This window comes from Microtus pennsylvanicus, chromosome 3, assembly GCF_037038515.1.
Source record: "Microtus pennsylvanicus isolate mMicPen1 chromosome 3, mMicPen1.hap1, whole genome shotgun sequence".
Taxonomy (NCBI): domain Eukaryota; kingdom Metazoa; phylum Chordata; class Mammalia; order Rodentia; family Cricetidae; genus Microtus; species Microtus pennsylvanicus.
The window spans coordinates 2,802,124-2,816,118 of record NC_134581.1 but is presented as its reverse complement, the minus strand read 5'-3'; the positions used below and the strand labels follow the sequence as shown (position 1 = coordinate 2,816,118).

At 50.7% G+C, this 13,995-nt stretch overlaps 1 protein-coding gene across 2 annotated transcripts; it reads right to left on the bottom strand.

The window, feature by feature from the left end:
- Positions 1 to 7,190: 7,190 nt before the first annotated feature.
- On the bottom strand, positions 7,191 to 13,100 carry Cck (cholecystokinin). 2 transcript variants are annotated; one of them, XM_075964111.1, is made up of 4 exons: positions 12,963 to 13,043; positions 12,794 to 12,849; positions 11,722 to 11,940; positions 7,191 to 7,569 (listed from the first exon to the last, which is right to left on the bottom strand). In XM_075964111.1, exons 2-4 carry the CDS (start codon positions 12,801 to 12,803, stop codon positions 7,436 to 7,438), a joined length of 363 nt encoding a protein of 120 aa, XP_075820226.1. In that variant the 5' UTR covers positions 12,804 to 12,849; positions 12,963 to 13,043; the 3' UTR covers positions 7,191 to 7,435. The 2 variants fall into 2 exon arrangements, with proteins under 2 accessions (XP_075820226.1, XP_075820227.1); XM_075964112.1 differs by lacking the exon at positions 12,794 to 12,849 and having other exon boundaries at positions 12,963 to 13,100.
- Positions 13,101 to 13,995: the final 895 nt, after the last annotated feature.

The window sequence follows — 13,995 nt, the reverse complement described above, 5'->3', positions numbered from 1 at the left end:
GAGAGGACTAGAGAGCCAGCTTGTTCTTTCAGTAGCTGTAAATGCAATCTTTCTTCCTGGAAACAGAGAAAGCCCCAGAGACTCAGAAGTCTTCACCTTCCTGGACTCAGCTGCAGGCTTGTTCGGGTGAAAGATGGTCTGAGGTACAGGAAGACTCCAGGGGCAGGTGTGCGTGTTAGCTCATGTGTGGATATGGTGTGCATATGTGCTTTTGTGTGCATGCATGCTTGTGTGTGTGCACACATGCTTGTGTGTGTGTGTGTGTGTGTATGTGTGTGTGTGTGTGTGTGTGTGTGTGTGTGTGTATCCTCCATCTCTTAGAAAATTAGATAAGACCCTCACAGTTTCTCTTGCAGGATTCCTCTTTGCCCAAGTCCCAACCAGGTAATTAAGTTCCTGCTGGGTGCTGTGACCAGTGTGGCAGTCAGGTGTGCCCTCTCCCTTCTGTCCAGCATGGAACAGCAGTTTGAGCCTTTCAGACTTCTTCTGTCCTGCTTAGTTTCCTTTCTCGTGGAGCGGCAGGAACCACGACCAAAGCACCGTGGGGAGGAAGGGCTCTGTTTTCCTTTACAGTCCATCACTGAGGGAAACCGAGGCAGGAGCCTGGAGGCAGGGGCTGAAGCAGAGGCCATGATCAGACACCAGTTACTCAATCAAGGCTGGTTTTGTTACCTTTTTTATACAAATCAGCACCAACCACAGTGGCTGGGCCCTCCCACATCAATCAAGAAAGTGGATCACAGACCAGTCTGATCGTCGAGGGTCCCTCTTCCCAGGTGACTCTAGGATTGTGTCTCAAGTTGATGCCTGAAGCAGATTATGGCACAGCCCGATTTTGCCAGTCAGGGTTCTGAAATCAGCACCTCTCCCCCACCCTGCACCCTGACTCTTGGTGTCACCTCTTCCAAGGCGACTTTCTAGACGCCCCACGTTGGGGTGACAGCTCCCTGTGGAGCAGGGAGTTGCACACAGAGTGAAGGTGAAGGGAGGCAGCTGGCGAGCAGCAAACTCTCTACCCTGCTTCTATGCTTTAAACACGAGATTCTATGCGCTCAACAGAACTTAACATTTTCACTTTTTTGGAGTTGTTTTTCCTTTCACGTTTCCTCCGCTCAGATCTGGAAGGCAGAAGATACTGGTTCGCTAATTAGAGGTAACCATGGTTACCAAGTTGCCTTCAAAATATCTTGAAGAGTTGTTTGGGTTTTTTCTTTTTCCCCTCTTGGTAAAATAAAAAAATTCATTAAAAATATAATTCCATGTACAGAATTATTTTAAATTTTTAGTTGCTTGGATAACAGAGGGAGAGACCTATAGACCTCAACATGGCCTCAACAGAGAAACACCAGCAACCTGAGAAGTATGGGTAAGTGACACACTTCCTCCAACAAGGCCACAGACCACTCCCTGGATGACTAAGCATTCAAATACATGAGCCTGTGGGGGCCATTCTTATTCCAACTACCACAGTGCATTGCTCATGGCTGTAAGCAAATATCCGCCAGCAAGGGTGTATTTGGTGGTGGTCTGTCGCAGTGAAGAAAGCAAGGTGGTGGTGGTGGACGTGGTGATTGTGGTGGTGGTGGTGGTGGTAAGGGGGAGGCTGCCAGCCCTCATCTTGGTGGGCCAAGAAGCTGAGGAGGAAATGAGTGTCTTGCCAGCTTCCCCCTTTCCCCCTTTAATGCAGCCTGGAATCCCAATCCATGTGTTAGTACGTTCTGGAAACACCCAAAGATGAGCATCCCTAAAACCCTAGGCACCTCTTTTTATTGATAGATATCATTGTAATTTAAGTTTGTTTCTAGGAGATTTTTCATGTGTGCACAATATTTACTGATTCTCACTCCCCACTGAAGACTTTGATGACCGTGGTCTTGCATAAGCCCTACCATTCCTTGCCTGGTCACTGGGGCATGTGCCAGAAAGGAGGCCAAGGGTCCGTCTTCATTCTTTGCAAGCAGAATGATGTATGCAAGGCCAAACGAAGGTGTGGTGAAACTTTTGGGGACTTTACCAGGTTGGTAACCCACTAAAGCAAAAGTATCAACACATTCTAAGATGTTGACAAGATTGAGGGCTTTGAAATGTAATGTTCACATTGTTCAGGGTGCACACCGTGTCCCCAGCATACAAGGTACATGAGACGTTCAATTCTCCTTGGAAAAGACAATCAGTAGATGCTACTGGTCAGATTTCACAGATGCCAGAACTCTTGGGGCCTTTAAAGCACTTTAAAGGTATTGAATGAGTAAATGTACCCCTCATGTCCATCAGGCATGTGTGTGTATGTGTCTGTATGTGTACACGTGTGTGTATATATGTGTCCACATGTGTGTCTGTGTGTGTATGTCTGTGTGTGTCAATGTGTGTCTATGTGCGTCTGTGTGTGTATGTCTGTGTGTGTCAATGTGTGTCCATGTGTGTGTGTCTGTGTGCGTATGTGTCTGTATGTGTACACGTGTGTGTATATATGTGTCCACATGTGTGTCTGTGTGTGTATGTCTGTGTGTGTCAATTTGTGTCCGTGTGTGTGTGTCTGTGTGTGTATGTCTGTGTGTGTCCATGTGTGTCCATGTGTGTCCATGTGTGTGTGTCTGTGTGTGTATGTGTCTGTTGCTGAGGATGGAATCCAGGGCTTCACACATGCTAGACAAATGCTCTGCCACTTAGCTACATCTCTGGCTTTCTCTTTACTTTTTATTTTGAGACACAGTTGCCTTGAACTCATAACCCTCCTGCCTCAGCCTCCCAAGTAGCTAGGATTTCAGACCAGTGCCAGCAGCTATTGGACAGTTCACATCTTTAACACTGAGTAAGCCCACTAATAATCACCAGTGAATTCTTTTTCTTCCTATGATAGTGTCAATACCTTGAGCTTTAGAAAATCAATAGAAAAATATTAATCCATTTGCTTGCTGTGTTGGGCACACTCTGGAAGGAAGGGGAGGGCACACGCTGGAGTGGAAGGGGAGGGCGCACTCTGAAATGGAAGGGGAGGGAGCACTCTGGAGTGGAAGGGGAGGGAGCACTCTGGAGTGGAAGGGGAGGGCATACTCTGGAGTGGAAGGGGAGCGTGCACTCTGGAGTGGAAGGGGAGGGCGCACTCTGGAGTGGAAGGGGAGGGCACACTCTGGAGTGGAAGGGGAGGGAGCACTCTGGAGTGGAAGGGGAGCGTGCACTCTGGGGTGGAAGGGGAGGGAGCACTCTGGAGTGGAAGGGGAGGGCACACTCTGGGGTGGAAGGGGAGGGCACACTCTGGAGTGGAAGGGGAGGGAGCACTCTGGGGTGGAAGGGGAGGGAGCACTATGGAGTGGAAGGGGAGGGAGCACTCTGGAGTGGAAGGGGAGCGTGCACTCTGGAGTGGAAGGGGAGGGCGCACTCTGGAGTGGAAGGAGAGCGTGCACTCTGGAGTGGAAGGGGAAGGTGCACTCTGGAGTGGAAGGGGAGGGTGTACTCTGGGGTGGAAGGGGAGCATGCACTCTGGAGTGGAAGGGGGGAGCACTCTGGAGTGGAAGGGGAGGGAGCACTCTGGAGTGGAAGGGGAGCGTGCACTCTGGAGTGCTCTGTCACCCTCTCCATGTCCCTCATGCGTGATATGAACTGTGTGAGTAGCCTGCCTTCCACCTTCCTGGGCTTGGTTGGGAGGACATGATCATGTCCTTGTGTGTGTTTTACTTTTCTGATAAAATTGCTTCTCATGCCGATCCATAACCTTAGTGGGTGGGACCCTGAGAACTTCTCTTTGCTGATGAATCCATTATACAAATATTTAGTGAGACAAGACTATGATAAGGGATGGAAATTAAATAAAACAGATTAAAAAAATCCCTGCTCTTATGGGACTGGTACCCTAGTAGGCAAGATGAAGCCAGCAATCAATTAATATAGAGCGTAATTCTGAAGGGGAAGGAAGCAGAACAGAAGAAAGCACGGGCGGGGGGAGTTGTATATAGAGGATGATCTGAGCTGAGGCAGGGCTGAAGGATCTGGAAGGTCCTGCCATGCTGTGTGTGTGTATGTGTGTGTGTGTGTGTGTGTGTGTGTGTGTGTGGCGGGGAGGGGGGTGAGCCAAAGAGTCTGAGGTGGGACTGAGGGTAGTGTTGGGGGGCAATAATGAAGAGGGCAGGGAGGCTAGAGTGTGGCAAGGGGGAGGGGTGGGTAAGAGAGGAGTGGAGTGGAGACAATACTGCTGGGGAGAGGGGCTCTGTCCAGTGGGCTCAGGAAGTGGTTGGGGATCTGGGGCAGACGCTGTAGCCCCAGGCAGCAAATCCTTTTCACAGTCAATAACAAAAATGCGCAGAACTTAGAGCCAGGGGAAATTAGTGAGGCCACAGCTCTCTTTGCTTGGCTTCTGCTGTATTTACCTCCAGGATGGGCAATAACTTGAAGAAACCAGGAAAAGATATTGAACGTACCGAGAAATGAAGGCGAGAGATTAAGAATCTTTCCTTTGGCACATGTTATGTCTGGTCTTATCAGTTTGATGAGATTTAGAACCACCGTTTAGAAGAGACAACTCTGGCTATGTCTGTGAGGGTGGGCTTGAAAATATTTAACCAAGGAGAGAAGATTCACCCTAACTGTGAGTGGAAACACCCAGCAGACCGGGCCCCTGAACTGAACGGAAAGTAGTAAGCAAACTGAAGAACGGCCTTCATCTCTCTCTCTCTGCTTCCCGTCTGTGGGTGCAATGTTCTGTCACCTTCTGCTGCCACCACCATGGCCTCTCCACCCAGGGGACTGGGTCCTCGAACTGAGAGAGAAAGTCAATAGAACGAGGTCCCTTTCTGGTGCCTCGCCCCTGTGTTCAGTGCTTGGCGCCTGTCTTTGAGTCCATAATCTCTGTCGGTTCTTTAGGCCCTACTGATGTGTCTATAAAAACACAGGGAGCATATCCTAAAATCAACTGATTGCTGATCTGGGGCAGATTATTCCAAGCATTGGCTTTGTTGTTCTTATTGACACAGGAGCCACTTGTGAGTCCCTTCCCAGGCCGTAGTTCTCCTGACAAACTCCATTGTCCTCTGAGATGACCGCACTTCCTCAAGGGTCTCTGTTAATGAGTGAGTTAAACGACATCTTGAAGTGTCTTGGTCTTACAGTTCTGAGAGTCATGTGTGGCTTTATCTTTAAAAACTTAATGTTCAGGCCAGGCGGTGGTGGCGCACGCCTTTAATCCCAGCACTTGGGAGGCAGAGGCAGGCGAATCTCTGTGAGCTCGAGACCAGCCTGGTCTACAAGAGCTAGTTCCAGGACAGGCTCCAAAACCACAGAGAAACCCTGTCTCGAAAAACCAAAAATAAAAATAAAAACTTAATGTCACATGCGTGGCAATTCAAAAGGCACCAATTCAGATCAGTTCTCCACTCACTGGGTATCGTGGGCTTTGTGTTCAATTCCGAGTCCTTCATCCACCCCCACGACATACACGTTTGCACACAGAGTGTGGTCTCATCCCACCCCACCCCATGCTTGGTGGTGCGCTAGAAACAGACCTACACATATTTCTGAATGAATTATGGTGTGTTGGTTACCATTTTGCTCTCTGTGACCAAAGCAACTTCAGGGAGAGAGGATTTATTGTGCTCGTGGTTTAAAGGGACGCAGTCCGTCACGGTAAGAGATGGATGTTGGTGGTGAGAGCATCAGGAAGTAGAAGTGGACGCTGGCGCTCAAATAGCTTTCTCCTTTGATTTAGTTTGGGATCCCAACCCATGGGATGGTGCTCCCTGTGTTTAGTTAATGGTGCTCCCTCTTCAGTTAATCTCTGAAAATGACCTTGCAGACATTCCCCAGAGGTATGTCTCCAAGTGATTTCAAATTCAATCACGTTACCAATGAAGACAGACGGGGACACATGGGAATTGGAGGCTTAATCTATGAGGCAGTCTCGGAGAGCAAATTGTTGGGACTGAATGAGGTGGGATCCCTAGGAGGTGACAGTGTATTGTGTTATCTGGTTGGATCTTAATTTTATTCTGAATTCTAACTTCTCAGATTGCTCCCAGCGTGTCTTCCCGGGGTCACCAGAAGAGCTTTCTAAGAGTCCCTTTTCTACCACTGAAGGAACAGAGTATCCCTGTGGGCTGTGGTGGACTAGGTGGGTCTGCTGAGATATTGCACAGATGGAATGATGTGGCCTTCAATGTCCATTCCTCTGTGCTGCCCTGTCCTGGGGGCCTCAGTTAGGAGATCTGGGAAGTTGCATTGTGGGTGGCCATTCCTTGGTCACCTCTGGATGTCTCTGATGCCCAGAGAATGAACAGATCGGCTCTTGTGCTGGATAACAGGAATCCCCCAGCATGCCCTCTGATTGACAGCACTGTGACAGGGCTCAGGGAAAGCTGTCACCGCCGGCTGGGTAACTGCTTCCTCTAGTTAAATATTCCCTCAAGGGGAGAAGAGACTCTTCCGTGGAGTCACCTACAGGCTGTGCAGGGATGCAGCTTTCATGAGTTGCCCCCCAATGTTGGGATGTGCTTTTTGGTGATGCAGCTGCCTGACTCACCGGTGCCTCCATCAGTAACCCTGATAGACCCACCAAGCTAGGTGTTGATAGAAGCATTTCTTTGGTCAGTCGGTGCCCCCTCTATCTGGGGCAGAACAGAAACAAATTCCCCAGGACGAAGACATGGACTCTGTGCTCTGTCAGTGAATGTCCAGGAATGGCTGGGGCCAGCAACTCCAGTAGCACCTGGGAGTATGCTTGCACTGGAGCCCGGATTTTCCGGGTTGAAACACGTGGTTTCCCATGATTCTCTACACACCATAGTTTGAGGGGATATTGGTTAATGGAGTCCTCCTCATCGAGGTACATCAGCCTTCAAGTCTGGGAGTCACTTCCTGGGGCACTAGGGTCAGCCACTTCCACCTTGCAGGACTCATCTCCTTGTCTGCAGAGGACAAGCTGTGGCCATCACTGCCCTGTAACTTAAAGGTTGAGAGGACCCTAAAGAAATCTTGGGGTGGAGTAGCCTGGAAGAAGGGGTTGGGGATGGGTGTAGCCAGGGCTGGGCCCTAGGGCTGAGTCCAAGAGCCCTTCTACAAGCATCAGTGGGGAGGACAGCTCCATACCCTGCACTCAGGTCCCGAGCCCCTCTGGGACCATCCACTGCAAGGATTCGCCTGTGGACACCCTGTACCAGTCTCCCCTCCTCTCCAACCTGCAGACCCTCGCCGGACACAATGAATGAGTGGCAGAAGGAAAACTCTTTAATAGCATAGCAACATTAGGTCTGGGAGTCACTGGAGGAAACACTGCCTTCCAACCGCCGGCGGGGCTGAGGCGTGTGGCCGTATTGCACACTCTTAACAGATTTCACATTGGGAACTTAATAAATAGATACTCAAAGTGTCGAACAGCAGAGGCAAGGGGTTGTGTGCGTGACTGTTTTCTCGTTCCAGCTCCTCCAAACAGGACTGAGAAGCTGGCCCACTAGGACGGGTATTCGTAGTCCTCGGCGCTGCGCCGGCCAAAATCCATCCAGCCCGTGTAGTCCCGGTCACTTATCCTGTGGCTGGGGTCCAGGTTCTGCAGCGACTTAAGAACAGACATGCGGCCAGAAGGAGCTGCGGGTAGAAAAGAGGAAGAAGATAAGAGCTGTGGATATGAAAGTGTGGCTAAAGCAATGGGGAAAGCCAGGGTGTGTGTGTGTGTGCTTGTGATTTCATTGTACATATATGTATATATACATGCATATGGACACCCGTGTCTTCCTCAATCTCTTCTCCCTCTCATTGAGACGGAGCCTCTACTGCACCTGGAGCTCACTGGGGAACCAGCAAGCCTTAGGGACCCTCGTGTGTCTGCATCCCCAACACTGGGATTGTGGGTACAGTGCACACCCAGTTCTTCAATATGGGTTCTTGGGGGTCTTCCTGTTGTTCAGTGAGCATTGACTGTCAGAGCCATCCCACCAGGTCTTAGAGCACTAAATCTGCGAGGCCAAGAGCAAACAGAGGAGGAAGAACCTCTGTGCTAGTGTTTAGATGGCTTGGCTTCTCCCTGCCTTGTTCAGCCTAGGAGCTGTCCAGAGTTTCCTACCCAAAACATCATTCTGTAGTGCACCCGATGCTCATCAGAAGCCATGCAAAGATCCTCCCAGAATGCACTACTTCTAAATGCATTGACTTAACGTCCCAGCATGCTTAGCTCATGGGGGAGCTTTCTGGGACCACAGCACCGTGATGCAAGGATTACATTTTTAGAAATGAGATCAAGAACCAGGGAGAAAGATGGCTCAGCAGGTAAACTGCTTGCTGCATAAGCCTGACAACCCAAGTTCAGATTCCTGGAATCCACACTGGATATACTAAGGCGTGTCCTGAGATGGGAGGCGGAGACAGGAAAGTCTCCCAGATGCTCATGGGCCAGGCAGCCTGGAGTATGAAGCGCAGTGACAAACCACAAAAACGTCCCGCCTAAAACTAGGTAGAAGGTAAGCACGAACCAGCACCTGAGGTTGTCTTCTGACTCCCACTGTACACACCATAAACACACATAACGCACACATGCACATAATACACATACACACACGTAAGTAAATGAGTTTTCTTTTTTTTGGAACAAGGACAAGTCAGACGGCTCGATGGCTAAGTATGGTTTTTGTCAAGCTTGGCAATGTGAGTTTGAGCCCCTGGATCCACACAGTGGAAGACGAGAGCATCGCTGTCCTCTGAACTCTACAGGCCTCCCATGCCCCCTCATAAATAAATGCTAAAAAAATGAAATCAAGTTCTCTTTCTACATGAACATGCTTCCAAATTATTCACATGAAGGCTCCAGTCTTTTAAATATAATAATAACCAGAAAAATACACCCCTGTCAGATTAAAATACTGGCATCTTGGTAGCATTCATAGAAACTGAATGAAAAGTCAGAAAAAGTGAAATTTAAACCAGCCATTTGGACCAAAACACAGCACTGTAACCTGCAGCAGGGTCCAGCCTGTGGTAACTGTGTGATCTGGGCAGGAAGAGGTGCGGTGACGTGAGTTCCTTCCTCTGCGGGCAGATGACATGGTCCCAGCCCACAAATGGTGGACAGTGGCCTCCTGGACTTGGAATCAGGGTAGCTCCTTCTGTGAGGCTGATAGGGTAAAGAGAGGCCCCTGGGGATGCCACTGCTCTGGGACCACAGTGTTCCCATCTTTGGGGTTTGCAGGCGGCTTCCCTGCCAGCTCCTGCCCCAGGCTAGCACAGCCAGAAAGAGGATTACTTAGCCCATGCTCCAGTAAGCAATGATAATGAGACCCGTTGGTAGAAGACAGGTTGATTGGGAAGAGGATTAGGAGGGGGAGGGGGAGAAGGAGTGAGGGCAGTGGGGTGAGTGTAATCTGAATGTACTATGGATGCATTAGACGCCATAATGAAGCTCACCATTAAGGCATAATTAATACATATTAGTAAAACGTTTCTTAAATGGCACCACAGAGGCAGTTACCCTTACTGCAGAATGAATTTAACCAGCTAAACTTAAAACAGAAATCATCACATTCTTCTCTCTGACCTCACGTCTTCCTGGGTTGGGAACTGAGAGCCCACACCCTGCGTTCTTTGGGTAGACAGCCCTAGCTTGTGCAGAACAGACCTGGCTGCTTCAGTACCCAGTTTTTTTCAGGTAAAACAAACATAGGCAGCAATATATGCAGCCCGGTTTCCTGTACCATCACATGAAAATACAGCCCATCCTCCGGCCGGCTCAGGGATTAGTGTCCACTGTGAGGGCTGGGCACAACCCATGCTTCTATCAAGCCAGCTGCCTGGTCAGTGGCTGGGCATTTAACCAGTCGTGGGAGCTGTGTTTGGAACTGGCCTTGGCTCTCGCATCCCACATGGATCTGTCATCAGGCTTGATGTTATCACACCCCATCTGTCCCCAGCACTACTCCATGAAGGGACTTAGAACCAAGTCATGGGCTGAGACAAAGGGATCTGGCTCTCTCAAACTCTTACACCCAGAGCAGACAGGTGAGCAGGGAAGCCCAATGTCCTCCAGACCTCAGCGGAAGTCAAATGGGTATGGATTCACTCTGCTGCCTCCTAGACAAGCCAACACATGCTCAGACGTTACTTGCTTTCTTTAGCATGGGCTTCAATAAAAGAAAAATGAGTGAGATGCTCGCTGTGCAAAAACGGTTTTAAGGTCTGAGGGAGACACACGGAGATAGCATCTCATGCTAATGCTGTTGATGCTGCCCCGCTTTCTGCTGGAACACATTTCTTCCTGGACCACTGATGCCTCCCTCGCCTGCCTCCCCAGAAATAGGCTTGCTCAAGGACCCCTGAGGGCCGGGCGGACAAAAAGGATAAGCTTTGTTTTATTTTATATTTTAGTGTTTTTTTTAAATACAAGATCTCACGTAGCCAGGACTAGCCTCAAACTTGCTGCACGGCAGAGGCTAGCCTTGAGCAGATCTGCCCACCTCCTGAGTGCTAAGATCACAGGTGTGCACCGCCACGCCCAGTGCCATTTTGCACCAGAGTTGGTCTCAGGATTGTGTGCATTCTAGGCCAGTCTACCAGCTGAAACCAAACCCCAACCACTCAAAAAGCATCTTGTCTAGAATTGTTTCCTTTTTCTTTCTTTTCTTTTCTTTTATTTTGGGGGGGGGGTGTTGAGACAGAGTTTCTCTGTGTATCTCTGGTTGTCCTGGAACTCATTCTGTAGACCATTCTGGCTCCGAACTAACAGCGATCTGCCTGCCTCTGCATCCCTGAGTGCTGGAATTGGAATCTTTACGAATAATACGCATTTCCAGGAAAACATTCTAGATATGGCTGTGGAGTGAGCTCCCACACAGGAAGAAAAGAAATCTCTTGATGTTCCTGAAGCCCCCGAGTCTCAACTTCATGGGGACTCTAGGAGACTCAACAGGCTCCCTAGTTTCCCTTCACTAGTCAAGCCCAGTGCTCTGGGCTACTCAAATGCAGACAGGACAAATTGGGTAAGTGAGCTCTACAGAAAGAGTGCCCACCTCCCCAAATCCAGCTCTACTGGTTCAGTTTGACACACCCCAGCCAGAGGTCACCATTCACCTCCCTGCCTGAGGATCACTTCAGAGATGAAGGCTGTCTTGGTGCCAGCCATGACTCCTGGATTGGGAGGGGATCTGGGCCACTCAGTCCCCATTGCCTCGCTGAAGATGAGAGAGACAGGTACAGGAAAGGAACCCTCAACTGGCTAGCTGCTCAATTGCCCACGGGGTTTATGGGAAAAGTCTTCCAATGCCGAGAAGCCCTGTGGTGGTTAGCATCGAGACCACCTTTCTGACAGCTACAGAAATACAAGATAAAGCTTTCCCTGTGTGACCGTCCTGACTGGACAGCCAAGGGACCTTTGACTGCTCCTGGCCCTTTGACACTTTCCTCCTGCTCCGTACTGGGGGAAAGATGTACACAATGACAACTCTTTTCTCAGATCTCAGGCTTTCTCAGCACCGACCCACTTCCTGCCAGAGGGGTTTCAATGGTCAGAGTCTGGGTGGTCCCCAATCCTGTTGCAGATACAGCGGAGAAGATAAAGCCCCCCACCCATCTCCTCTTTTGGGGGCTGCAAACACCACTAGCCAACAACACAGTGCGGTGCAGTGTACCTCAGGGAAGAAACTGAAAATCTTGCTGTTGTATGTCCCCTGCTTCCTTCCCCGGCAGGTGTTTTGGGGGATCAGAATTGGAAGCCAGAAGCCGCAGCTGCAGTGTGAGGAGAGCGGATATCCTTACCTTTGCGAGCCTGCTGGATGTATCGCGCTATCAGTGTGCCCAGGCGCGCTCGGGGCTCGCCGTCGGTCTTGAGCACAGCGGCCCTCAGCTGCCTTCGGGGAGCCTCCTCCGCCCGCTGCACCGCGGAGTCCACGGCTTCTGCCGGGGCCACTGGCTGCGTCAGGGCGCCCGCAACCAGGACTGCCATCAGCACGCACAGACACACTCCGCTCTTCATGGCTGTGGGGAGCGGAGGCGAGGAGCGTGAACCAAAGGCTGACTTCGGCGGGCTTCCAACGAAGTCCCGAATGCACACCGAAGTCCGCCCAGGTCGAAGGTGGGGGCTGCAACTGCGCCAAACTGACTCATGCCCTAGAGCTAGCCAAGCGCAGTGTCTAGCTGCACCCTGGCCACCGCGCGCCTCGGGACACTTCTGCATGCTTTTGTGTTATCCACACCCAGGGCCCAGGAATCCCACAGAGACCCGATTTTCTGCCCGGTTCAGGAGCAGTACCTCCTGCTTTTCTCAAGTTAGAGCCTTGTAGCTCATCTCTCTTCTAACCAGAAAAGCACAGAGTGAGTGAGTGAGTGAGTGAGTGAGTGAGTGTGTGTGTGTGTGTGTGAGAGAGAGAGGGGGGGGGGGTGGATACTCCTGGAGAGAAATGCAGGAGATTAAAAGCTGTCGCTACAGAAATGAACGGGACAACAATGGGAGTCACCGTTTAAAGTACCGGCGCATAAATATAAGCTGTGTTTTTACAGAGGTTCCTAGGCATTTATACCAGAGCGAACAAAAAGTCACTATGCAAAACAAAAGCCAGAAATCTGCGCCCAGTCCTGAGTTATGGCCAAAGCCCCGCATTTGAGAACTGAGCTAATGGGACCTCCATCATAACGATGTATTTCTATTCCCAAAGCCTTAATTTTTTTCTGCAGCTTTTAGAAAATGGGTATGTCTTAAAGCCTCTTGGTATTTTCTTTTAAATGATTTCAAAGTGATCCGAACATCATGGGAATCCTAAGAAACGGCTATCCCAGCCTTGTCATGAAAAGAGACGGAACAGAGGAACAAGTCTCCTCGCAGCGTACCCACCCAGACGCATTTTAGAATCCAGCGCCGTTATTTCTGACTTCAGGAAATCTTTCCAGCTGTCAAAGGAGGGAAGACACAGAAAACAGACGATACTCAAGGGTGCAAAGCTACGAGCCAATATTCTTCACACGCCTGATTCTTGGATCAGCCAACAGAGATGCCGCCTTACCTTTGCTGGGGAATCAACTGGCTTAGCGGCTTCCAGCAGAGCAGGCTGCGGTCCAGCCAAGTTCAAGGCAGGCGGGAGGGCGGCTGCCTCTTAAATAGCCCCGCCCGGGCGCGCAGCCAGTCATCTGTTTACCCAGTGCTGACGCAGTCCAGCAGGACACGTGCTCAGGAGACCGCCCCTGGAGCGACCACCTATGGCCGGGAGAGAAGGGAAGCGGCTCGGATAGCCCCTCCCAGACTGGGTACCTCGTAGGGGATCTCCTCGTTATCTAAAGAGCTTCCTTCCCACCTGTCCAGCACTTCCCCGTCTCTTCGGGCAGGCCGCCCCCTCCTGAGTGGGAAACAGTTTATCTGGAATGGAGAAGGTGACCGTGTTCAGCTTTGGGAGTCAAGTGCTTCTTCAAGGAAACTGGGGGATCTGCACAGGCTTGGGGGTCAGAAAGCATAATTCTGGTGTGTTTTCTGGGACCACCTTCGGGCCTGAGTGGGCTCCCACGCGTGAGAGAGGGGATTCGCACTCTCAGTTTCTCATAACTCAATCTGGGTCTGTTTTCATACAATTGCAAAATTTGGGTATACTTCCTGACTCCACGCGGAAGGAGCCCCTGGGAAAAGGCTCTGATTTCTTTCCAGGACCCTTGCCCACCTGATCACATCGGCTGTTGCTCCTGGTCGCCAAGTGGCGCCAGAGAGTTTCTTAGGCACCCCCAAGCTCTGGCTGGCTGAGCCATCCTGGCTTGGTTTGCACCTTTCCAAGGAGCTCCTGATCGCCCTTTCTAGGAAAGTCCCTCTAGAGTAACAGGCGGCTCAGCTGGTGATGAGGGTCTTGACTGGGATAAGGATTCTCACCGATCAAGAGGAAAGGGAGGCCCCCGATAGTGTAGCGCTCACATCCCCGAGAACCCCCAGCCCCCGCAGAGCACAGTGATCTTCTGCACCCCGAAGTGCTAGAGTTTGCTGGGTCCCTCCGCCCCGTTTCACAGAACAGAACTGGGACTGGGGACCTAAGAAGCTCTACACCGGCCCGTCACTGC